Source organism: Schistocerca cancellata, chromosome 7, assembly GCF_023864275.1.
Source record: "Schistocerca cancellata isolate TAMUIC-IGC-003103 chromosome 7, iqSchCanc2.1, whole genome shotgun sequence".
Classification (NCBI taxonomy): domain Eukaryota; kingdom Metazoa; phylum Arthropoda; class Insecta; order Orthoptera; family Acrididae; genus Schistocerca; species Schistocerca cancellata.
Window position 1 is genome coordinate 394,814,801 of NC_064632.1, and position 25,330 is coordinate 394,840,130.

Below are 25,330 nucleotides of genomic sequence, written 5' to 3' on the forward strand. Positions count from 1 at the left end.
CCAGCGCTGTCTGGTGAAACGTTCTTGTGCTGCCTCGTGTAAGGAGGAGAAATGCATACCATTACGTTTCCGACTTTGATAAAGGTCGGAGTGTAGCTTATCGCGATTGCTGTTTATCGTATAGCGACATTGCTGCTCGCGTTGGTCGAGATCCAATGACTGTTAGCAGAATATGGAATAGATGGGTTAAGGAGAGTAATACGGAACGTCGTGCTGGATCCCAACGGCCCTCGTATCACTAGCAATCGAGATGACAGGTATCTAATTCGCACGGCTGTAGCGGATCCTGCAGCCACGTCTTGATACCTGAGTCAACAGATGGGGACGTTTGCAAGACAACAACCATGAACAGTTCGATGACGTTTGCAGTAGCATGGACTATCAGCTCGGAGACCATGGCTGCGGTTACACTTGACGCTGCATCACAGACAGGAGCGCCTGCGATGGTGTACTCAACGACGAACCTGGGTGCACAAATGGCAAAACGTCTTTTTTTCGGATGAATCCAGGTTCTGTTTACAGCATCATGATGGTCGCATCCGTGTTTGGCGACATTGGAAGCGTGTATTCGTCATCGGCATACTGGTGTATCACCCGGCGTGATGGTATGGGGTGCCATTGGTTTCACGTCTAGGTCACCTCTTGTTCGCATTGACGGCACTTTGAACAGTGGACGTTACATTTCAGATGTGTTACGACCCATGGCTCTACCCTTCATTCGATCCCTGCGAATCCGTACATTTCAGCAGGATAATGCGTGACCGCATGTTGCAGGCGCTGTACGGGCCTTTCTGGATACAGAAAATGTTCGACTGCTGCCCTGGCCAGCACATTCTCCAGATCTCTCACCAATTGAAAACGTCTGCTCAATGGTGACCGAGCGACTGGCTCGTCACGATACGCCAGTCAATACTCTTGATGAACTGTGGTATCGTGTTGAAGCTGCATGGGCAGCTGTACCTGTACACGCCATCCAAGCTCTGTTTGACTCAATGCCCAGGCGTATCAAGGCCGTTATTACGGCCAGAGGTGGTTGTTCTGGGTACTGGTTTCTCAGGATCTATGCACCCAAATTGCGTGAAAATGTAATCACATGTCAGTCCTAATATAATATATTTGTCCAATGAATACCCGTTTATCATCTGCATTTCTTCTTGGTATAGCAATTTTAATGGCCAGTAGTGTATTTAAAGTAAGCTAAATACGCAAAGATGTCGAAGTAGCTGTAATTTTTCTTGGCATATGCTGATGGGTGCTGTATCTTGGCATGTGGTAGCGGTCTCTGAAAAAATCAAACCACAAAAGATGTGACAGGTACTTACCTTCTCGGCGGCTCTTGATGTTGCCGTCCTTAGCAGGTGGATGCGTCTCCTCCCCTCCTAGACACTCACAGTACAATTCGACTTCCGTGTCCTGTTTCTTGACAGCATCTCCTCTAGCGGTCGCCTTCGCTCGTGGTTCGCCACAGTAGCAGGTGCTTTCGCCTTGGGTTGTGTCGCTCGCTACTGCTGGCAGCGCGTTGTCGACGTCCTCGTGGCTGGGGCAAGAGCACTCTTCCGAGCCACTGCCGTCCCCAATCCGTGCGTGCTGTGCTGCCTTGCGTTCGGCTCTGCATCGACAGCAACAGAAGTCGCTCGACGACGCTACCTGGTCGCCGACTGACCTCACGCCAGACACACATTCACACGGCCTGCTTTCGACAGAAGGTTTCAAAGATGGACTGGATGCGTGGTCTCCACCAACGCAACAGCAGTCAGCTTCGGAGTGATGTTCCTCCGTCCCCTTCCTGCTGCTTTTTCTCCGCGGTTGCGAAGATTGCTCGGAATCGTTACTGACAGTACGACTTGCGCTGCTCTTCCTGCCAGAATGGCGGGGGCTCGCAAGGAAGGCTCCTATGCCGTTGCTACCACCGCCTTCGTCGTCGTCTTCGTCGTCACGGCGGCGGCTCGACCACCTTCGCCGCTCCACCGGGTCGCCCTCCTCTATCTGGCTACTGCGGGAGCTCGATCTTTTCGTATCTCCTTCCGAGCCGGACTCCTCGACATTACTCACCCGGCCAGTCTGTCTGCGGCTTTCTGCCCTGCTTTCTCTCGCCTCCGGAAGCTCCCTGAGAGTGCTGCCACGAGAGCTTCTCCGCTGTGAATGACGAGGCGCATCATCGACACTGTGCCTCGAACTCGTCCGTTCGTCCGCTTCCGTATCGACGCTAGAACTTCGACTTCTGCGCCTGGGCCAATCTGTTGGTCTCCTGGTGCTAATACTCCTAAGTGGAGCTGGCTCCTCATCCTCGTGGTACACAGACCTAGCAGCAGAACTTCTTCTGCTTTCAGACTGGCGAGGTGCTTCACTGGCTCTCCTTACAGTACTTTTGCGTTCACCAGATCCTCTGCTGTGTCTGGGGCGTGTCGCCTCCTCTGATTCATAATCGTCAGAGTCAACGCCAGAGCTGTGGCTACCGCTTCTGGCTTCCATCGACCAGCTTGCAGCTGGCTCCTCATCCTCATCGGACACGACGCCTGTAGCACTACTGCGCTTCCTGCCGAAAACAGAACTGTCTACCCTTCCTGATGTCGACCGTCTGGTACTCCGCCTCTGTGATGGACGAGGTGCCAGCCGGGACTCACGGTAAGTAGATTTCGGAGCCGTACTGAAGCTCTTGCCGAAGATCGAGCCAAATTTCTGACTCAGTCCAGTCTTTCGAGGAGCTTGTGACTGCCGTTGTTCACTTTTCCTGCCACCGACAGCAGAAGCACGGGTTCCACTCTTCCTACTTTCAACTGGAAGACCTGAAGTAGACCCCTTAAACCACCTGATGGTTCTCTTCGCCTGTCTGTCCTCGGCGTCTTCACCCATTCGAGTGCTTCTCCGTTGATCTCGTCGCAAGATACTTTTTTTGGGTCTGGCCTCAGTCGTTCTTCTGGAAGCGCTCGCCCTTGGCCCTTCCTCAAACTCCTCCACCAGGCTATGGACCTTACTGCCTCTTGCACTGTGGCGCACCCCAGAGGCCCGCCGATCCTGGCTACCGCTGGCTTCTGTCTCTAAATCATCAGTATCTGTCACCTCCCGGGCACTACGCGTCGCCCTGCGCAGCATGGACTTGGCTGTTGCCCTCCTTTCGACAGGATCCTTGGCGCTCTCCTCCAAGGCGGCGTTGATTACGGCGAGCTTCTCGCCCTCGGACAGTGCACTGGCTCTGAGGATCGACTCCACCTCGGCTCGAGTCTCGTCTCTGTCTATCGGCTTATTTTGCAGCACATCGTCCACCTCCTCCCAGACTTGTTCGAGAGGATCTTCCAACACCTCTTCTTCGTCACTTTCCTCTGTACCACTTTCGTCGTCACTAGGTGATGAAGAGCCTGACAATGAAGAGCTTGCCGACGAAGATTCGAGGGATTCTTCATCATCATGGTCTCCAGCTGCTGGTGGTCCGATCGGTAAAGTCCTCGCTCTGCCCCTTAAATAGAAGAAGTCTGCGTTAGAATAACAAACTGAATGGTTCAAATGGCTCTGAGCACTATGGGACTTAACTTCTGAGGTTATCAGTCCCCTAGAACTTAGAACTACTTAAACCTAACTAATCTAACGACAGCACACACATCCATGCCCGAGGCAGGATTCGAACCTGCGACCGTAGCGGTCGCGCGGTTCCAGACTGTAGTGCCTAGAACCACTCGGCCACTTCGGCCGGCCATTAGAGTAACAGAAAAATTCCTATAAACTTATGAAGCTCTAACAAAAAGTACGCTCTGAAATAAATGTGTGTTACTAAAAGTGGCAGATTTGTCACCAGGCTGAGTAGTCTGGAGCCTAGGGCGGCAGATTTTAGGGGTGGAAAATTTGAAGTCAAAATATTTTTTTACGTTTTACAGAAATTAAAAAGATTCGAGTTTATATAACTAAATCTTATCACGTCCACACAAACGCTTCAATATGTAACGTGTTTCACCACTGAGATACATTTTTCTACAGTTTGCGTAATCGCGTATGGATGCGGCGCTCGAACGAGTGCCATGACCGTTCGTTGAGTGTGTCTCGCTGAATTGACTGTACAACGCAGCGCGGTCGCTGCGGAAGCCGAAGCAGGGTCGTGCTGTTGCAAGCATATGCCGTGCGGTGGCACTGAACTCGAGAGGGATAGACGTAGACCTTCGATACAAAACCGAAAGTCCGGAACCGTATTTATTTCAAAAGACAAGTCGCCTCGGTTGATTGCGTCTTGCAATTTCTAATTCTATATGGTCACGATACCTTGACGATGCGCTAAGTGGTTGCTGGGAAGAACGGCCTTGCCTCCACATTTAAGATGAAGGGAGATGTGCCGTGGCGCGCACAGCCACGCAAATACAACGGGCGGCTACCGCCGCAGAATAAGCCGCACCTGCAACGTAGTTCCGGCGCGTTCCGCCAGCCGTCACTAGAGGCGTTTCCCGCCAAACATGAAAGCAGCCGCGGAATACGCACGCGCGCGACCCCTTTTTCCGACGCGGATGGTAATACGATGGCATCACAATCCGCCAATCGGGTATCGCAACGGCTGCGAGTCCTCACGACAGAATCCGCGGAGGAAGACTAGAGCCTTCGGGTTAAATAGCCGGGAGGATTGGGGACAGGCGTCTTTCGACCCGCCGCGGACCGCCTCCAGGAGGAAACATCGTCGCAGCCAGACCGACCAGGTGCCCGTCTTCAATGCGCCAGTCTTCGACCCAGAAGCGGTGCCCTTCTAACTCCTTTGCATCCGTTGGAGAGCATCGAGAGAGCACTAGCAAGGAACGTAAAATCAGTTCAGTTATAAAAGTCAATTTTATTAAGGTTGTATATTCGTGTTTTGATACTAAAGTTTTGGGCAGGAGAAAAGCCTTTTTATTTTCCAAAGAAGGTTATCTGTTGTAAAATTAAGTGGTGTCCTGGGTGCACCGAATAAAGCAAATTTTATTATCACGTGGGTGTTGATCAGTGAATATAACAAGAGGAGTGGTAACGGGAGGCAGCGCCTGCCGCTTGCAGCAGTGTTAGTACCATCACCCGTAAGAACGTGTACAGTACCACTTCGCGTTTACGGGCACCTTAACAAAGGCAACATTCGGAGACAAATGCATATGTTTCAACTAATGCCCATTTTCTCTGCTTGTACCAGCACAAGCGCAATCGTCAAGTTATCGTGGAAATATAAACGAATATTTCCCTGGCACATTTTTCTGGTAGTGTACTGTATTTTTAAAAAGTTTTTCGTAGAATTGTATGTACACTCCTGGAAATGGAAAAAGCTCACATTGACACCGGTGTGTCAGACCCACTATACTTGCTCCGGACACTGCGAGAGGGCTGTACAAGCAATGATCACACGCACGGCACAGCGGACACACCAGGAACCGCGGTGTTGGCCGTCGAATGGCGCTAGCTGCGCAGCATTTGTGCACCGCCGCCGTCAGTGTCAGCCAGTTTGCCGTGGCATACGGAGCTCCATCGCAGTCTTTAACACTGGTAGCATGCCGCGACAGCGTGGACGTGAACCGTATGTGCAGTTGACGGACTTTGAGCGAGGGCGTATAGTGGGCATGCGGGAGGCCGGGTGGACGTACCGCCGAATTGCTCAACACGTGGGGCGTGAGGTCTCCACAGTACATCGATGTTGTCGCCAGTGGTCGGCGGAAGGTGCACGTGCCCGTCGACCTGGGACCGGACCGCAGCGACGCACGGATGCACGCCAAGACCGTAGGATCCTACGCAGTGCCGTAGGGGACCGCACTGCCACTTCCCAGCAAATTAGGGACACTGTTGCTCCTGGGGTATCGGCGAGGACCATTCGCAACCGTCTCCATGAAGCTGGGCTACGGTCCCGCACACCGTTAGGCCGTCTTCCGCTCACGCCCCAACACCGTGCAGCCCGCCTCCAGTGGTGTCGCGACAGGCGTGAATGGAGGGACGAATGGAGACGTGTCGTCTTCAGCGATGAGAGTCGCTTCTGCCTTGGTGCCAATGATGGTCGTATGCGTGTTTGGCGCCGTGCAGGTGAGCGCCACAATCAGGACTGCATACGACCGAGGCACACAGGGCCAACACCCGGCATCATGGTGTGGGGAGCGATCTCCTACACTGGCCGTACACCACTGGTGATCGTCGAGGGGACACTGAATAGTGCACGGTACATCCAAACCGTCATCGAACCCATCGTTCTACCATTCCTAGACTGGCAAGGGAACTTGCTGTTCCAACAGGACAATGTACGTCTGTATGTATCCCGTGCCACCCAACGTGCTCTAGAAGGTGTAAGTCAACTACCCTGGACAGCAAGATCTCCGGATCTGTCCCCCATTGAGCATGTTTGGGACTGGATGAAGCGTCGTCTCACGCGGTCTGCACGTCCAGCACGAACGCTGGTCCAGCTGAGGCGCCAGGTGGAAATGGCATGGCAAGCCGTTCCACAGGACTACATCCAGCATCTCTACGATCGTCTCCATGGGAGAATAGCAGCCTGCATTGCTGCGAAAGGTGGATATACACTGTACTAGTGCCGACATTGTTCATGCTCTGTTGCCTGTGTCTATGTGCCTGTGGTTCTGTCAGTGTGATCATGTGATGTATCTGACCCCAGGAATGTGTCAATAAAGTTTCCCCTTCCTGGGACAATGAATTCACGGTGTTCTTATTTCAATTTCCAGGAGTGTATAATTTCTTAAAAATAACATCACCGATGTTTACAAAATTATAGTAAGTTAGTAGTCATAATATGAATAAATCATCCGTAACGAATCAGTAAAACGTACATAAATAGCGGAAGCTAGGAAGCAAACAATTTTCTACTTTTCGTTATATCATACTTAACTAAATTTCTTGTACTTACGTTAGGTAATAAGTCAATGTCTGTAGTCTGAACAAAGGATATTGCTGATTACGTACGAGTAATAAAACTTCCAATGCAATCTTTTTTATTTCAGTTCTTGGATAAAATAAACTGTTAGAATGAGTTACGGCAGAAAGAGACTTAGTGGAACAGAGTCCGTAAAACGATAAAAATTAACATTCTTTTTTTAAAACTGGAAGTGGACGGAGTGTTGAAAAACTGAAAGTTTCAACAACATGCACCGGCATCGTACAGCCTGGAAAACATTAAACGGATTTGAACTCTGAAGCCCAACAATAACAGTCTTCTGTTGCACAATCTACTTTTGAAAAAACGGTTACTTATGTTTTTGACGAAGAGGCGATAACAATAGAAGATGCGTCTCAGAATCAGACGTTGAGGTGTGTGAGGAAGTCTGCCAGTTTATCTCTTTCATGTGGCCAGATAACTGAAACTCCTCAGCCAGAAATTTCACGAAGAGACCACCAACCTTCTCAGACATGTTCTGACATCAACTTACTTCTTATTTGACGGTGAATACTACGAGCAGACAGAAGGAGTAGCCAGGGGTAGTCCACTCTCACCCATTGTCGCAAATACGTACATGGAACATTTCGAGGAGGAAGCTCTTGAATCAGCACATCTAAAATCCACCTGTTTCTTTAGATATGTGGATGATACCTTTGCTGACGGCACTTTGAGCCACAACGTGTATAGGAAGAAGACGCACACCGATTTGTACCTACATGCGGATAGCTGCTGCCACCACCTGGCACAAAAGAATGGCGTGCTCAAAACCCTTGTACACAGAGCTCAGACCATCTCCGACAGGGGCAGTCTCCAACAAGAATTGGATCATCTGAAGACCGTGTTTCGGAGGAACGGTTACAAGGAAGGGCAAATTCGGAAGGCTCTACATCCCACACCTGCAGCACCGGCGTAAACTGAGGATGAACCTTAGGAGGAGGCGGCCTTGGCTATTATTCCGTTTTGCGGGGCCTTATCCGAAAAAATTGGAGCCATTTTACGTAAACACCAAGTGAAAACATCTTCCGTCCTCCAAGCAAAACCAAGAGCCTTCTTGGTAGTGTCAACGACAACCTTGGACTACGTAAATCAGGGGTTTACCAGATCCCTTGCCAATGCGGTAGTGTATACATAGGGCAAACCATTCGTACCACTGAGGACCGATGCCGAGAACAACAACGGCACACTAGACTGCCACAGCCGAGTAAGTCGGCAATCGCTGAGCATTGCCTGTCGGAACTCCACGGCATGGATTATGACCAAACCAAAGTCCTGACACAGACTTCCAAATACTGGGACTGTGTCATCAAAGAAGCCATAGTGATCAGAGTAAGGGAGCCACAACTAAATCGTGACAGCGGTTACATCCTTAGCAAGGCGTGGGAACCCGCGATCACCCGGATTAAGAAGAAAAAGAATATTTCCCAGAGAGTACCGACTTCGGGTGAAGAGGGAAGAATAACGAGAGCGGTGCCGGCAGACCCTCCTAAACGAGAAGACATGGGACGCAGCGCCCAGACGGCGGGAGAACGGACGCGGTACCTGGACCCCCATAGGAAGCGCCTGAGGGAGGAGCGGGAGGGGGATTGTCCTATATATACATGGCGCCGGCCCACCGCTGGTCAGTACATCAGCGCACCTGATGATGGCAACGTGGTCGAATGCCGAAATATTGTTTCCTATGCACACTCATACCAGGCTGTTCACCCGAGATTTATTTCGTCAAAATTCAGATGTTTCACATCCTGCCATCTTCCCACCATAAGGAATGAATTTGTACAAGCAGCCATTTGAACTGCATAAACACCACAATTTGAAGCCAAATCTGACAGGTTTTCCTTGGATCAACATCTTGCAGGAATGTCTCCCAAAATAAGGGTCCTTTTCCTCGTCAATAGACACATTACATGAAAATATTCCAAACTGAAGATATTTTTCATTGATTTTATCAAAGATTGGTTTCACTTTAGAAAACTTGTCATTTTTACCCAGTCTGTCATTCTCAGACAAATGAATGTTTTGTTTGATTGACAAGAATTTATTGCGACTCATGCAACTTCTTACAATTGGTAATATTTTGTCTTCTTCTTTCGACCAGTACACTTTCGTTGCAGGTAATGTGTGATATCGTGAAAGAATCACTATTCTTATAAATTGCTTCAGCAATGGAACAGTTATTTTACATGAGTGGCGATTATTATCTTGGGCATATTTATTTTTGTATTCAGTAATTTTTGAAAACACTTCTGAGTCAAAGTAAAGTGAAAAACTTTAATAAGGCTATAGACCCTCTACTCTATTCATTACGTCTTCTGTCTTGGTTAACTGCTCTGTTATCGATGAAGAAGTGTAAGTTGGTTGAATCTTCTTCCAGTTCGGAACATCTTCATTTCTTTTCGGTATATTCACACCAATTCGTTTTCTTTTCTTAGCAGGTGCACTGGGTTCTGACCTTACAGTTGAATTCATTTTGTCATTGAATGAAACTGACTTACTAGTAGCGAATATTTAATCAGAGTTACTGTTCCATCTGTAAACACATTGAAACTGCAACCAAACGGAATGAAAATCTTTCAAACAAAGGCTAACAGTAATAAACAGTTCGGTCAACAATGGAATACCGATATATTATTATGGTAGATGAGCAGCCGTGTTTCACAAATATACAGGGCGGTCCCAAAATTGCGTAAACGCAATATTATTGTAAATAGCAAAAAAAATAGTTCGTATTTTAACTGACGTCTCTAAACGGTAATTTAGTTACGATAACAGAGGTTTGAAAGAAGTTCACTGTATAAAATTCGTTTAAAAATCATCACGTGCTAATTAGGAAGGAAAATGAAAACTTTCCAAATGAAATACACCAACTTATCTGGAAGTTTGAAAATTCACAGCGGTCAGCATAATGGTCAGTGATCTAATTAAAATGCCTAAACCAGTTTTCTCAGATGGCCTCTTACTGTTGTAATAAATGAAATTCGAAATATGTGCAACTCATTTTATGTAAAAATAAAAAAAAAATACGAATGAAATGTTGCGTTAGCGCTACTTTGGGCCTTAATGGACGGGAGCACATTCGCCTTTTTTGTGCTCCGGTGGTTGTTCTATAAAAAGCATTGCAGTCCAAACACTTTCGCTTCAATCTAAAATCGGCAAAAATCAGAAACCTTCGGTCAAATAGCGTATCTGCTCCAGCACCCACTGGCTGACCTCTGAGAGTCTACTATGCTGTAGCCAAGCAGCAGCAAACATTCCATTGCTAAATACGAATTAACTATGTGGGCGGCACCTGTGTTCACCAGGAGCACTGTTGCCACATTAACCATATTAGCGGTAGATGTCTGTTTGGCAGTAGGGATCTCTATAGGATGCGAAATGACACAGTGGAAGCGACACAGCGACAGTGACACTTTGACAATACAGTACGTTTATAATCGCGGGACGAGGAAACATTTAGTGCCCCGCTGCCAGGCCATAGGCATCATATCATACGGTTTGCACAGCACTCGAGCTCTGACCGGTAAGAACCAACTGACATGTGCGCGCTCGTGTTCATCCCGTTTATTGTTTATCTTCTCTCACAGTACTGCCGCCTCGTTTTCTTATTCCGTTTACTGGCGTCACTATCTTCCTGCCTTACCTACCCGTGAGTGGCAGCATCAGCGCTTATCGATAAGGGCACTGTAGTACTATCTCTGGAGCGACCGACAGTATTTCCAGGTCGTCGTAAGAGGTGTGGCTAGGAAAAAACCGGACTAGTACTGGTGAAACAATAAAACGAATGCAATAAGGCTGAAAGTCGCGTGGCCTGTCACGTGACTCTCGCTCCGCCTACTGCTCGAGTTTCATCTGCCTCCTGCACTCAGTCTGTCCGTGGCGTCTGCTTTAAGTAGTTGACGTTTTGTCTGTGCGTTGGAAAATGTTGAGTGTACAGAAAGAACAGCGTGTTAACATCAAATTTTGTTTCAAACTAGGAAAATCTGCAAGTGAAACGTTTGTAATGTTACAACAAGTGTACGGCGATGATTGTTTATCGCGAACACAAGTGTTTGAGTGGTTTAAACGATTTAAAGATGGCCGCGAAGACACCAGTGATGACACTCGCACTGGCAGACCATTGTCAGCAAAAACTGATGCAAACATTGAAAAAATCGGTAAACTTGTTCGACAAGATCGCCGTTTAACAATCAGAGCAGAGCAGCGATCTTGTCGAACAAGTTTACCGATTTTTTCAATGTTTGCATCAGTTTTTGCTGACAATGGTCTGCCAGTGCGAGTGTCATCACTGGTGTCTTCGCGGCCATCTTTAAATCGTTTAAACCACTCAAACACTTGTGTTCGCGATAAACAATCATCGCCGTACACTTGTTGTAACATTACAAACGTTTCACTTGCAGATTTTCCTAGTTTGAAACAAAATTTGATGTTAACACGCTGTTCTTTCTGTACACTCAACATTTTCCGACGCACAGACAAAACGTCAACTACTTAAAGCAGACACCACGGACAGACTGAGTGCAGGAGGCAGATGAAACTCGAGCAGTAGGCGGAGCGAGAGTCACGTGACAGGCCACGCGACTTTCAGCCTTATTGCATTCGTTTTATTGTTTCACCAGTACTAGTCCGGTTTTTTTCTAGCCACACCTCGTATGTCTGGAAGTCAGTTGGAGACGGACGGGGATTGCAGTTGGGCACGGAGCAGCATCGGGGACAGAGCGCCAATGAGGTGCTGACAGACAGTACTTACTGATCGCTGCGGACACACATGCACTGTCCGACGGAAGGAGACTGGAGCGGGAACGACAGTTGGTAGGTCGTACAGTCGGTCGTCTCACCGGCCGACGTGTATTCGGTCTTTTGACCGTTTCCGTGTGTGAGGCAGTCGGTCGGTCGGGGCAGAGCAGCGAGGAAGTCTCCGTGGTGCGTCGTCAGGCTGGAGCCGCTGGCGGCGTGCACGCACGGCTGGAGTTGTGAGGCACTTCTTGCGAGGGTTACGAAGTTCGTCGCCCACCGATCCTGGACACTAAGGTTGAGTGCTCACTTAACCTACTATCAAACCTCAACTGCTATCACATCTCTTCGTTTGATCCTGGTTGTCACTTTCTGGGAGATTCCCGCGAGCAACAATGTGTGTGCATTGAAGTCGACTAGAGTTGCAGCTGCTTTTTTATGTGGTGTTTAACTTAATTTAGTTCATTCCTTCATTAATGAAGTGTACCAGCGGTATCTTCTGCCTTGTGGCCGTTGACGTTCCGGTTACCTGCCCTGGGTGTTGACGTAATTTTTGGCAGTGCATTTTCCTCGTCATGTTGATGCTGTCCAGCACGGCGTGTAGTTCGACAGCTGAGGTGTTGTTGGTAGTTTTGGGCGCTTATTCTGACTTGACTGAATTGGGCACCAGTATCCAGAACGTTGTGCTATTGACATCTTGTTGTCGTTTTGCTGGTCGGGTGGAGAAGAAATGATCTTGTTGGTTGGTTGGTTGGTTGGTTGGTTCGGTGCCTTTCCATTAAGAGGTTGTCGGTCAGGCTGCCTGTCTCACCTAAACGTGCGTTAGTGTTACCTTCCTAGGCCGATCCTTGGAACCTTCAGAGCGCCGCTCCTTGTGTTTTACATAGTGATTTCCTTTCTAGTATTAAGTACTCTGCATGGTCTTCAGCCGAGTTTTAGCTTATTAAAATTGCAAAGCTTTTCTTCTTAGGCCTTAAGCCGTAAAAAAATTGTTTCTTGTTTGATTTGTGGCCTTCAGCTAAGTTTCCCGGCTTAAATTAAAAATTGGAAATTTCTTTGTCTGGGCTTTAAGGCGTGAGATTGTTTGCGTTTCGTATGTGGCCTTCTGCCGAGTTTTATGTGAAGCACTTTAGGAGAAATCCTTTAGCCTATTTTAGTTGAAATTTATAAAGTCTTCCCTTTAGGCCTTAAGCTGTAAAATTGTTTTCTGCGTGGTGTGTGGCCTTCAGCCGAGTTTCAATCTGTCTTAAATTAAAAATTCAAACTCCCTGTCTTGCCATTAAGTCATCAGATTGTTATTCTTTAGTATGAGGCCTTCAGCCGAGTTTTACATGAAATATTTTAAGATAATGCCTTCAGCCTTTTCAAACTGAAAGCTCTTCTTCCTAGGCCTTAAGCCGTTAAATTGTTTTGTTAATATGCGGCCTTAGCCGAGTCTATCTAGATTAGACTTTGAAAATCTTTGTCTCGGCCTTAAGCCATAACACTGTTCTTGATTATCCGAGGCCTTCAAAAATGGTTCAAATGGCTCTGAGCACTATGGCACTTAACTGCTGTGGTCATCAGTCCCCTAGAACTTAGAACTACTTAAACCTAACTAACCTAAGGACGTCACATACATCCATGCCCAAGGCAGGATTCGAACCTGCGACCGTAGCGGTCACGCGGTTCCAGACTGTAGCGCCTAGAACCGCACGGCCACTACGGCATGCAAGGCCTTCAGCCTAGTTGTATGGGAAAAATTTAAGCTGAGGGTTTCAGCCTATTTATATTGAAGATAAAAAAAAATTTCTAAAGAAGTGAAACCTCCAGAAGAATTCTTCTACCTCAATTCCTTGCTTAGGCCTTGTACCTTGGATTTTCGATGTGGCCTTCAGCCGATCTAAATTAAATCAAAAGAGGTCTTTCGTTAAAACCTTGAGAGTTTTGATTCTTGCTTGTGTGATTGTCTGTTTTAAGAAATAAAAATTATATGTTGAATGCATCTGACAGTAACTTATTTTGACCCCTTTCCTCAAATACCGGGTGATCAAAAAGTCAGTATAAATTTGAAAACTTAATAAACCACGGAATAATGTAGATAGAGAGGTAAAAATTGACACACATGCTTGGAATGACATGGGGTTTTATTAGAACAGAAGAAAAGTTCACAAAATGTCCGACAGATGGCACTGGACAGCATAACGTCAGTGACTGCGCATGACAATCCTGTATAAAAGGAGCTGTAATGAGAGAGAGAGAATCAAATGCGCCAGCAGTCGCAACATATTGACGTTACCTGAAAAGTCGCTTTTAGTGAAGTTGTATTATCAGAATGGGACATGCGCTAGTTCAGCGTTACGATCCTATCGCCATAAGAAGGGGATTCGAACGGGTAAAGGTCCGTTGACAAATGCAGCTGTGGCGAGAATGATTTCGAAGTTCGAAACCACGGGTTGTTTTTACACGATAGACCCTAGTGGCCCACCGAGCACAAGGCGTAATGCTGCTGAGACAGTTCAGGAAGAAATGGAGACTGTAGCGGGTTCGTCTATGCACGGGGAAGTCAGCGTTCGTGCAGTCGCACGTCGCACCGGCATTCCGTACATTACTGTTTGGTTGGCAATTAGGCATACCCTCCGATGCTATCCGTACAAAATCCATCGGCATCACGAAGTGGTACCTGGCGATTTAGTGAAGCGGAGGGCATCTGCGGTGTGGGCGTTTCAAAAGATGGCGGAAGATGACGATTAGTTAAGAATCGTGTTGTGGACCGACGAAGCTGATTTCACGCTCAGAGTGTCTGTCAACGCCCATAACTTCAGAATTTGGGTTACCGAAAATCTTTGAACTGTCGTGGAAACTCCATTGCACGACGATAAAGTCACGGTATGGGTTAGATTTACCACATCTACCGTTATCGGGCCTTTTTTCTTCGAGGAAATGAGTGATTCTGGTTTTGTAACTGCTACCGTGACGGGTGAGAGGTACACCGATATGTTACAGAACCGCATCATCCCCAGCCTGGCTGATAAACACCTGCTGGATCGTACGATGTTTATGCAGGATGGCGCTCCACCCCATATAGCTAGACGCGGGAAAGATCTCCTGCGCGCGTCATTTGGTGATGATCGTGTGCTCAGCCGCCACTTTCGTCATGCTTGGCTTCCCAGGTCCCCAGACCTTAGTCCGTGCGATTATTGGCTTTGGGGTTACCTGAAGTCGCAAGTGTATCGTGATCGACCGACATCTCTAGGGATGCTGAAAGACAACATCCGACGCCAATGCCTCACCATAACTCCGGACATGCTTTACAGTGGTGTTCACAACATTATTCCTCGACTACAGCTATTGTTGGGGAATGATGGTGGACATTTTGAGCATTTCCTGTAAAGAATATCATCTTTGCTTTGTCTTACTTCGTTATGCTAATTATTGCTATTCTGATCATATGAAGCGCCATCTGTCGGACATTTTTTGAACTTTTGCATTTTTTTAGTTCTAATAAAACCCCATGTCAGTCCAAGCATGTGTGTCAATTTGTACCTCTCTATCAGCATTATTCCGTGATTTATTGAGTTTTCAAATTTATACTGACTTTTTGATCACGCGGTATAACCTCATCCTCTCTGTCCTGCTAGCCCAGGGTTTTCACCGACGTATTCCGCGAATCATCAGCCGAAGTGAAAACTAATCATGCTTCAAGCGTCCAGTGCCGGCGTTCATGCGTCCAAGCTAATCTGTGTGTACTGTGACTAGCGGTGAGCAAAGGAACACGTGTCAGTGACTGACTGCTGCGTCATGTAACGAGGAATTCTATCTAGACGGTGTACTGCTCGCCAGCTCTTGCAGTCCAGTACTGAACTGGCGATCAATTTGTTGCACCGTCGACGGCGGCTGCTGTTATCAACACGCTGTAGTCCCCGGCACTTGTAGCCAAATAAGCAAATATCAGCCGTTCTGCACATGTGTTCGACTGTTATGCCTGTGGGTTATAGACGGTCTGACGACATACCAGTCACTTGTCATGCCGAACTATCAGTGTATTTTGGATGAATGGCAGTGTCTGTCGTAACGATTGAAATCCTTTATTTTACAGATCGACTTCGGTCACTGTGCGACCATCTTCAGTGCAAACTATTCGCCCCTTGTAGGCCCGTATCATAACAGCACAACATTTTCTATGACGTGTAACATGTACTGTGATGATTATTTTCAACAAATACTTCACTCTTACTTTGAAATTACGGAAGAACCTATCTTGTGACCTTAGCAGTTGCCGATCCAACATACAGTGAGCTTCTGTGTGTTACACCTCATAGAAAATAGTGTGTTATTATGATGAGTCCACAAGGTTCGAATAGTTTGCACTGAAGATGGTCACACGGTGGCCGAAATCGAGCTGTAAAATAAAAGATTTCAATCTTTAAGACTGCTGCTTCCATTTCTCCAAAATATACAGACAATAATTCGATCGCGGTGCACACGGTTCCCAATGGAATTTGACATCAATGCCGCACTATTCCATTCGCCAGGAGACCGCTGCGCTATTTCTCCACCACAGCTCTTGTCCCTAATTCAGTTGCTCATGAGTGTACTGTACTTTGCATTCTTCAAAGTTTTAGTCACGATTCTGAAGCGTACTTCCTCGAGCGTATTTAATCTCAAGTCAACAATTGCAGCACCCATCTCATACGCTGTTTCTTCGTATACAGAAACTGATTTGGGATATTGTGCAGTCTTTCGTACGCGTTGCCTACCACGCTAAAAACAACAGATTTTAATGTATCATACTCACAATCGTCATTATGGTTCAAATGGCTCTGAGCACTATGGGCCTCAACATCTTAGGTCATAAGTCCCCTAGAACTTAGAACTACTTAAACCTAACTAACCTAAGGACATCACACACACCCATGCCCGAGGCAGGATTCGAACCTGCGACCGTAGCAGTCCTGCGGTTCCGGACTGCAGCGCCAGAACCGCACGGTCACTGCGGCCGGCAATCGTCATTATCTTCATCAGTTTACAACCTTGGGGCAGGTCTGTTCGTAAAAGCATCATAATCTTAATGCATCCACATCACCATCCCAACCACCACTACCACCAATATCATCATCATTTTGAACAGTTTCCAGCCTTGGACCAGGTCTGTTGGAAACACAAACCTCTTCACCGTCTTCTTACTTCCCATTTTTTCTCTTCCTCCACCACATTATGTTCTTCCCCCTTCTCTTTTCACTTTCCTATACTCTCTTAAACTATCTGCACCTGTCCCTCCTCTCAGTATTATTCCTTGAAACTTAAGGTCGAACGCCATCCCTCCTTCCAACTTCCTGTCTACCTGTAACACTCCAACACTGATCATTCCATTTTTTCCTATTGGCGCTCCTCTTCTAGTAGGCCCCTCATTCTTTCATTTCTTCACCTATCTAGTAGTACCAATCCAATTTTACTCAAAAACTTCACTTTCCATGCTTGTTTTTTGGATATTCCCTTTCCTTCGTTGCTCACTTTTCTGCCGCATATTGTAAAACAATGGCCTTTTGTTTCGATAGGACAACTGTCGATAATTTATTCAGAAAAATGCACAATTAGATGTAATTGCTCCAGAAAAATATTCGATATGACGTTCGCAACGTTACGTCTCTGCATACAGGGTGATTCAGGAAAAAGGGAAATTTAAAAATTAAATATTGTTATGAAACAAACTATTTTCAAATAATATTATTTATGCCGATAGTAAGCAGATGGAATTTAAGTATTGACACAGTAATTTTATTTCTTGGGGATGACATCTTGTAGGTGCGTTCTATTTTTGTACAAACTTTCCTGCTGTCTCTTAGATAAATTGTGCATGGTTCGAAGTAATATTTTAACAGGAATTTCAGCAATTGCTTCACGGATCTTAGCTAATTCTTCTGTTGTAGCAGGACAACTCTGATAGACTTTCCTTTTAAGGTGACCTCAAAAGAAGAAAATCTCACGATTACAGATCAGGAGATGTGGGAGGTCATGGAGTACCACCGTTTCTCGAAATTATAGGTTGCCAAACAACTGGCGTACACGTTCCATGAATCTTCGTGCTAAACGCAACGTTTATGTGTCCTGCTGAAACCAGCCGTTGTCAGTGACGGGTGGACGTCCGTAGATTTTGCGCAACAAAGATTTCGTGAATGGCGACGTACCGATCCAATGTGACTGTACGCGAAGCCGACTCTCATCGACAAAAAAAAAAAGGCCTATAATGTCGTATGATGACACAGAACACCCTTGTTGCTGTCCAATGGGCATTGGTGTAGGTGATTCCAATAACGTGAATTTTGTTTACTGACAAATTCATGAATACTGAAATGAGCTTCATTCGATGTCCTAAGTTGTTAACAATCTCATTATCCTCCGTTATCTTCTCCACCATTCGTTTACAGAGCTGTCGTCACATTAGGTGATAGTTGGGTTACAGTTGATTGGTAAAGTGCATCTTGTATAGATGGTAATGTAAGTGCTGTACCAATACTCTACGGATACTTGAACTTTGCAACTGCTAAAACGATGCATGACGACAGGTTGAACGATGTGGGCCTCTTATGGCAGCAGGTCGAAACAGCTTCGATATTGTCTGTCGAACGAAAGGTTTACACACGGCCTGGAGGTTTCTTTTTCGTTGCTGAACCCGTTTCTTTTTTCACAATTATGTGTCCATTTGTTAATTGCATGTGATCATGGAACGCAATCGCGGCGTCTGAAAAAAATGTTCAAATGTGTGTGAAATCTTATGGGACTTAACTGCTAAGGTCATCAGTCCCTAAGCTTACACACTACTTAACCTAAATTATCCTAAGGACAAACACACACACACACACACACACACACACACACACACACACATGCCCGAGGGAGGACTCGAACCTCCGCCTGGACCACCCGCACAGTCTATGACTGCAGCGCCTGAGACTGCTCGGCTAATCCCGCGCGCCGGCCGGAGTGGCCGTGCGGTTCTAGGCGCTACAGTCTGTTACCGAGCGACCGCTACGGTCGCAGGTTCGAATCCTGTCTCGGGCATTGATGTGTGTGAGGTCCTTAGGTTAGTTAGGTTTAATTAGTTCTAAGTTCTAGGCGACTGATGACCTCAGAAGGTAAGTCGCATAGTGCTCCGAGCCATTTGAACCATTTTGAATCCCGCGCGGCGTGGCGTCTGAAATTGAAGTGCGGCGAAATTCTCTATGTACAGCCTCCGCACTGTCTTTGTTTTTGTAACAAGTTTTGATGGCAAAAGCATGTTAATAAAGTAAATAAAAACTTTCTGTTTTCAAACTTTTTCACTACTTTACTGAAAACGAAAATTTATATGTACAGATAGTAAAAACAATTTGTAAGGTATTTATCGAAAAAAAAACCGCACTGACCACGCAGTAACTTCAACGAAATAAGTCTGTGTAGAGAAGAGGAAAAATCTGTGTTTGCTCAAGGTGGAACCTATCCGAAAACAAATTTATAGTTATTGCTATAGACTGTGTGCAATCCAAACAAAGGTAATTTGTAATATTAACAGTCTCCTCTAACTTTTAACGACAAAGACATGTTACCAAAACACTATCCAGGAACCTAGTCCCTGTTTCAGCATTTTTCAATATTTGGCGTGATTATTGACCGAATTTAAAAATTTAAAATGCTGTCATACTCTGCTCATTAAAAGGTATAACCTTGCGATAAATGTTCAGCAGTATATGACGAGCAATAAAATTAGAAATTGTGTGTTTGTCTTGAGGAAGCGTAACTGACGGCGTGCAAGTACGCGGACTTCATTCATCCAGGATTTGAGAATGATAGCACTTGGCGACTTGCAACAAACGTTACACATTAATTTCCAACCGAGCCAGGTGGAGCTATGGTTAGCACACTGGACTCACATTCGGGTGGACGACAGTTCAAACCCGCGTGCGGCCATCCAGATTTAGGTTTTCCATGATTTCCCTATTAAGTGGTTTCAGGTAAATGGGAGGATAGTTCCTTTGAAAGGGCAAGGCCGATTTCCTTCCCCATCTTTCCCTAATCCGAGCTTGCGCTCCGTCTCTAATGATTTGTTGTCGACGGGACGTTAAACACTAAACTCCTCTTCCTCCTCCTCCTCCTCCTCCTCCACATAACTTCAAACTTGTATGTAACTTTTTCTAGCCGACAACCTCCACAAAATAATGAAAGGAAGAAACTTTATCTCTTACTGTATTTTCGCCCTTCATGCAGTAAAACTTCAGCATCTGTCACGATGTTTTAATTTATTACTTCTTCACTACTTATTCTATACGTAACACACTCTTCAGACAGTATCCACAAATACAGCTTCATTTACCCGCAAAATTATATCGTTGTACGACACGTAGGTCAGGAGATCTATCGCTTGCGACTTTGGCCCGCATTTAGCGCGGGGTTAGCGTGGTTACATCGGATTTAGCATGTTAATTTGAAGGGGTGGCCGGATGCCCTTCCTGCCGCCACCCCGTACCCCCCGGGAAAGAATCAGAGTATCCCATATGTTTGCGTCAAGCGTAAATCATGGAAAAGTGCGGATGTGTTTCAAAAGTCTGTGAGTCGTGTAACTGAGGCGGGACCTGGGGACCAGTCCGGTATTCACCCAGGAGGATGTGGAAAACCGCCTAAAAACCATATTCAGGCTGGCCGGCACACCGGCCCTCGACGTTAATCCGGCGGGCGGATTCGATCCGGGGCCGGCGCGCCTACCCGAGTCCAGGAACACGTAGATCAGGAGGTATGACGTTACAAATATTAAGGTGCGTGAAAAACTAGCATTTGCTAAAAACGGAGCGCACATTACCCAGTTTATATTCATCCAGTGTTTCATAATGACAGCACTTTGAGGTTTCCAACAACCTCTAAGAATAATTTCAAGCCTTTCTTCAACTTTTTTCATACTTACTTGCTTAAAGGCAAACATTTAACTCATTAACACATTTGTAAAGTAATAAGATGTTTGAAGCTGTTTCATAAATGTGAAAAATTGGATTTTCCCTGTTTAGTATGTGTCTAGCATATGTTAACAGATATGTTACTGTTCATCGTATTTGTATCATGTAACAAGCGTTGTGGGCAATATGTATATAGACATGACCTTTTGGACAACATACTGAGTGTTTTTAAATTTTTAGCTATGACAAACGCTTATAACGTGCTGAGTTTTATCCACTTGACATCTTGTGCATGAGGTTCAGCGTAAAATGAGCGTGACAAATGTTTAATACCTGAAGATGGCAGCTAAGACTGTTGAAACCGGTTGTCTCGAATAAAAAAAATATATATTTTGTGCGATCTTGGCTTTTAAATGGTTTTTAACAATTAAAGCAGACCGCCATTCAATACTCTCATAATGAGGATATTTGATTAGACGTGTGAGTTCGATTCCTTAAAGAACCATAGGTTTAGGTGCGTGGCTAAGAGGCCAGAAGAAAGTCGTCCATAAAAATCAGTTATCTGTATGACTCACAAGAAGCAATTGCGACAGTGAACAAGTGATGGTGTGTGTGTGTGTGTGTGTGTGTGTGTGTGTGTGTGTGTGTGTGTGTGTGTGTGTGTAAGAGAGAGATGGTCTGTGAGAGGAGAGAACGCGGAGGCTGGCCCCAGCGCCGTGGAGGGCCTTCTTCAGCTCTGCAGCATTCCAGAGCATTAAGCAGAGTGAAGGCGCCGAGTGTGGGACGCACAACGGACGCGTTGTAGCCTCAGATGCCATCGCGCAGAGAAACCCGGCTCTCCGATCGCTGTGCTTCTAGGGGCCTGGCTGGTTGACTGCCTCATCCTGTTGACGATGCAAAGGGCAAGTTTGTCGCCGTTCGGTCAGCCTCTCTCGCGACGGCACCTCTTTTGAGATACACTGTGGGGCCAGAAATCACAGTACACTTCCTGTCGTCCGCTTCGAAAACGCTAGACGTGCAATGTCTGTCCCAAAAGTTTCAACAATAATTTTTTAAAGAGGTTTATTACTTTTTACGAACAGAGTTAAAAATCTTTAAAGTACCTTCTGTTCGAACCTATGCATCGCTGCCACCACTTCGTCCTGCCCGCATAAGCCTCCTGGAAGGCATCAACAGGAACATGCATAGAGCGGTGCATAGAAGCCCCTTTAGCCCTTCCAGTGACCCGTCATTCAGGACTGTACCCGAAAATTCAAATCTAGTCGTCTGTCACTCTCTATCCAAAAAATTGGGGTAACATCCGCGGCGTTCCAGCAACGCGCGACACTTTGGTACACTGATTCCTTCTATTTAACTGACGCCACTTTTGAGATCATATTTGTGCACACCCTTCCATCTGTCCATAGGCCCTGGCGGTCCTTTCGGTGCCGACCGACCGCCGTGTCATTGGATATAGTATGGAGGAGCGAGAGGTCATCCCACTGCCTTCATGGCCATTGTCAATTTTCGTGACCTGAAGTTAGGGGAGCCGTATTTCAAGGAGACCTTTTTACTGAACTTATTTTATCGTAGGTGACTTTACCTTATTATATTCTGTAAATCATATTTATTTATTTTCATGACTAAAAAAAGGGTCTTTGTCTCTAGTTTACAATGCTTAAGACAGCCCCTGATTCTGATGCTTTGACGTTTGGGTTGTTAATCTTGCATCCTCTTTAAAATTTAGTTACTCTGTATGACACTTTTAATAATATATTTTGAGTCGCTATTCTACGAGGGGCATTTGAAAAATAAAAACTACTTACGTGTTTGGACCATTTTTATTTCTCGACATAGTCTCCTTTTAGACTTATACACTTCGTCCAACGCTGTTCTAATTTATTGATCCCTTCCGAATAATAGGAATTGTCCAAGTCTGCAAAATAGCTATTGGTTGCTGCAATCACCTCTTGGTTTGAATAAAATCTTTGTCCCGCCAGCCATTTCTTCAAATTGGGGAACAAATAGTAGTCCGAGGGATCCAAGTCGGGAGAATGGAGGGGTTGTGAAACGAGTTGGAACCCTATTTCCATTAATTTAGCGACCACAACTGCTGAGGTGTGTGCTGGTGCATTGTGATGGAAAAGGACTTTTTTGCGATCCAATCGCCGGCGTTCTTCTTGCTACTCTGTTTTCAAACGGTCCAATAACGATGAGCAATATGCACCTGTAAATGTTTTTCCCTTTTCCAGGTAGTCGATGAGGACAGTCGCCATAACCATACAGTCCGAAGGAATGGTCTTCGCCTTTTTTGGTTCGGATGCCCCCTTGGTAACCCATTGTTTAGATTGTTGTTTGGTCTCAGGAATATAGTAATGTATCCATGTTTCATCCACAGTGACGAAAGTACGCTTACAGTCATACGGATTCATCCTGAACAGCTGCAAACGATCCTTGTAACACTTCACACGATTCTGCTTTTGGTCAAGCGTGAGCAATCGCGGAACGCATCTTGCGGATAGCTTTCTCATGTCCAAATATTTATGCAAAATATTATGTACCCATTCATTCGAGATGCCCGCAGCACTAGCAATCTCATGCACATTAACTCTTCTGTCATCCATTACCATGTCATGGATTTTATGAATGATTTCTGGAGTCGTAACCTCCACAGGGCGTCCAGAACGTCCAGCATCACTTGTGCCCATATGGCCACTCCGAAAATTCTGAAACCACTTATAAATTGTTCTGATAGAAGGTGCAGAGTCACCGTAATATTTATCAGGCTTCTCTTTAGTCTCCTGAGGCGTTTTGCATTTCATAAAGTAATGTTTAATCACCATACGAAATTCTTTTTCGTCCATTTTTTGACAATCACTCGACGTCCTTGATTCACACGAATGCCAAACACAAAGAAATAAACCAATACGGCTGAAAGTTGGTGTGTGTTCTTACCAAAGACGCTATTAACTAAACATGACCTCGATACACGCCGATGGTGCCATCTCTCGCACTTTGCACGGACTTTTCAAACGTCCCTCGTACATGTCATCATTTTCCTGATTTTTTTCTGCTTTATATAGGGGTTTCTCAATGTACTTTTGGTTTTATATGATTGAAATGGTCTGGATGAATGCACCTTAATTTTTTAGCTTTATGTACTTCTTGTATTTCGTAAATGTGTTTTACGCCGGTCTGCGCACCACCTGAGTACCTCATGACGCAGTACACGCGGCGTTTATATCTTGATCTGTCACAGTAATATTTGTGTGGGCACCAAACGGACATTCTGTTGTGTGCGGCCCATACCTCGTGTATTTTGTAAGCGTGGCCCTATTTTGCGCTGCTATGGCGGAATCAGAGAGTGTGCTCAAGGTAACATGTGATAGTCTTTGAAATTTTTCCGTCGCCTTCTGGATGATGTACTCACGGTTTTCTTTCCTTTTAACTAGGTGTACTTTACATTTTATATGTTTTATGATGTATGAATTACCTATCTAGTTACTGTTGCGTCTAATTTCCATTTTCTATGGCTTTATGATGGATGGGTTATATATCCAGCTACTTTTATGTAAGTTTCTATTACTTTTAGTTCATTTCATGTGAGCAGTCGTAGAAGATAGAATCATGCCCCTTCTTCTAGTTGGCCGGCCGATGTGGTCGAGCGGTTCTAGGCCCTTCAGTCTGGCACCGCTACGGTCTCAGGTTCGAATCCTGCCTCGGACATGGATGTGTGCGCTGTCCTTAGGTTAGTTAGGTTTAAGTAGTTATAAGTTCTAGGGGACTGATGACCTCAGATGTTAAGCCCCATAGTGCTCAGAGCCATTTGAACCATTTTTTCTTCTGGTTGTTTATAATTGATTGGTTTCCTGTTTCTATAAACAGTCTAATGTTGTCCCAAAAGGGTGAAACGTGTCATTGATATTAAATAACTTCGCAACGAAGACTGTTTTTATTCTGAAAGAAACTTACATCATACTTCGTGCAAAATACGAGCACGATCAGGAAACTATGATGGAGCTCGATAGCGATCACACACTCTTCTTTCCAAAGTAGACCACAAAGGGTCAATAATACTGAGATGTGGTGACTGTGTGGCCAGGAGAGAAGCGATAATTCATCCTCATGCTCACAAAACTAGTCATGGACGATGAGATCAGAGGCCGTCTCGTCTTGCAACACAGCATTACCACAGGGGAACAAACAATGTACCACAGGATGGACACGATCAGCCAAACTGATCACAGAAGCCTTGGCAGTAACGCGATCTTGTAGAGCAGACACAGGGCCCGTGGAATACCACGATGCGGCTGCTCACATCATCACCGAACCCCGGCCACGTTTCACTCTTGGGACGTAAATTCGATACAATGTGCGACAAGACACATCCGACCAAATGACTAAATGACTTAATTTCATTGCTCCATAGTCCAGGTTTTATGGCTTCGATATCACGTTCTGCTGTTACGGGCATTTGCATCACTGACGTACTGATTTGGAACCCCAGCTCGTGCTGCAATTCTCTGCCTATGGAGCTCCCTTTGTGTTGTTTTGGTGCCGACGGAATCGCGAGTGCGACATTCATTGCCGAAGAAACCTTTACAGGTGTCGTCCACTTATTTTTCGTCACAATCCCCTTCAATGACCGTCCGTCACGATCACTCAGCACATACCTCCTTCTGCGATGTGACTTAGCAGATGATGTTTTTCCGCTTTCCCTGCATACGGTATAAATCTTCGCTTCCTGAAACACCGAACACTTCGGCTACCTTGGTTACGGAAGCACGCGCCATACGAGCACCAACAATTTGCCCACGTTCGAATTCACTTAGCTCCGACATAAAGCACT

General features: G+C 45.9%; 1 protein-coding gene across 1 annotated transcript in view; it reads right to left on the reverse strand.

The window, feature by feature from the left end:
- The window catches only part of LOC126092788 (serine-rich adhesin for platelets-like), a 112,868-nt gene that overhangs the window by 18,145 nt on the left and 69,393 nt on the right, over window positions 1-25,330 (reverse strand). Inside the window, exon 5 of the mRNA XM_049908516.1 lies at window positions 1,323-3,454. Coding sequence (XP_049764473.1) covers window positions 1,323-3,454 — 2,132 coding nt within the window. The remainder of the gene's footprint in view (window positions 1-1,322; window positions 3,455-25,330) is intronic.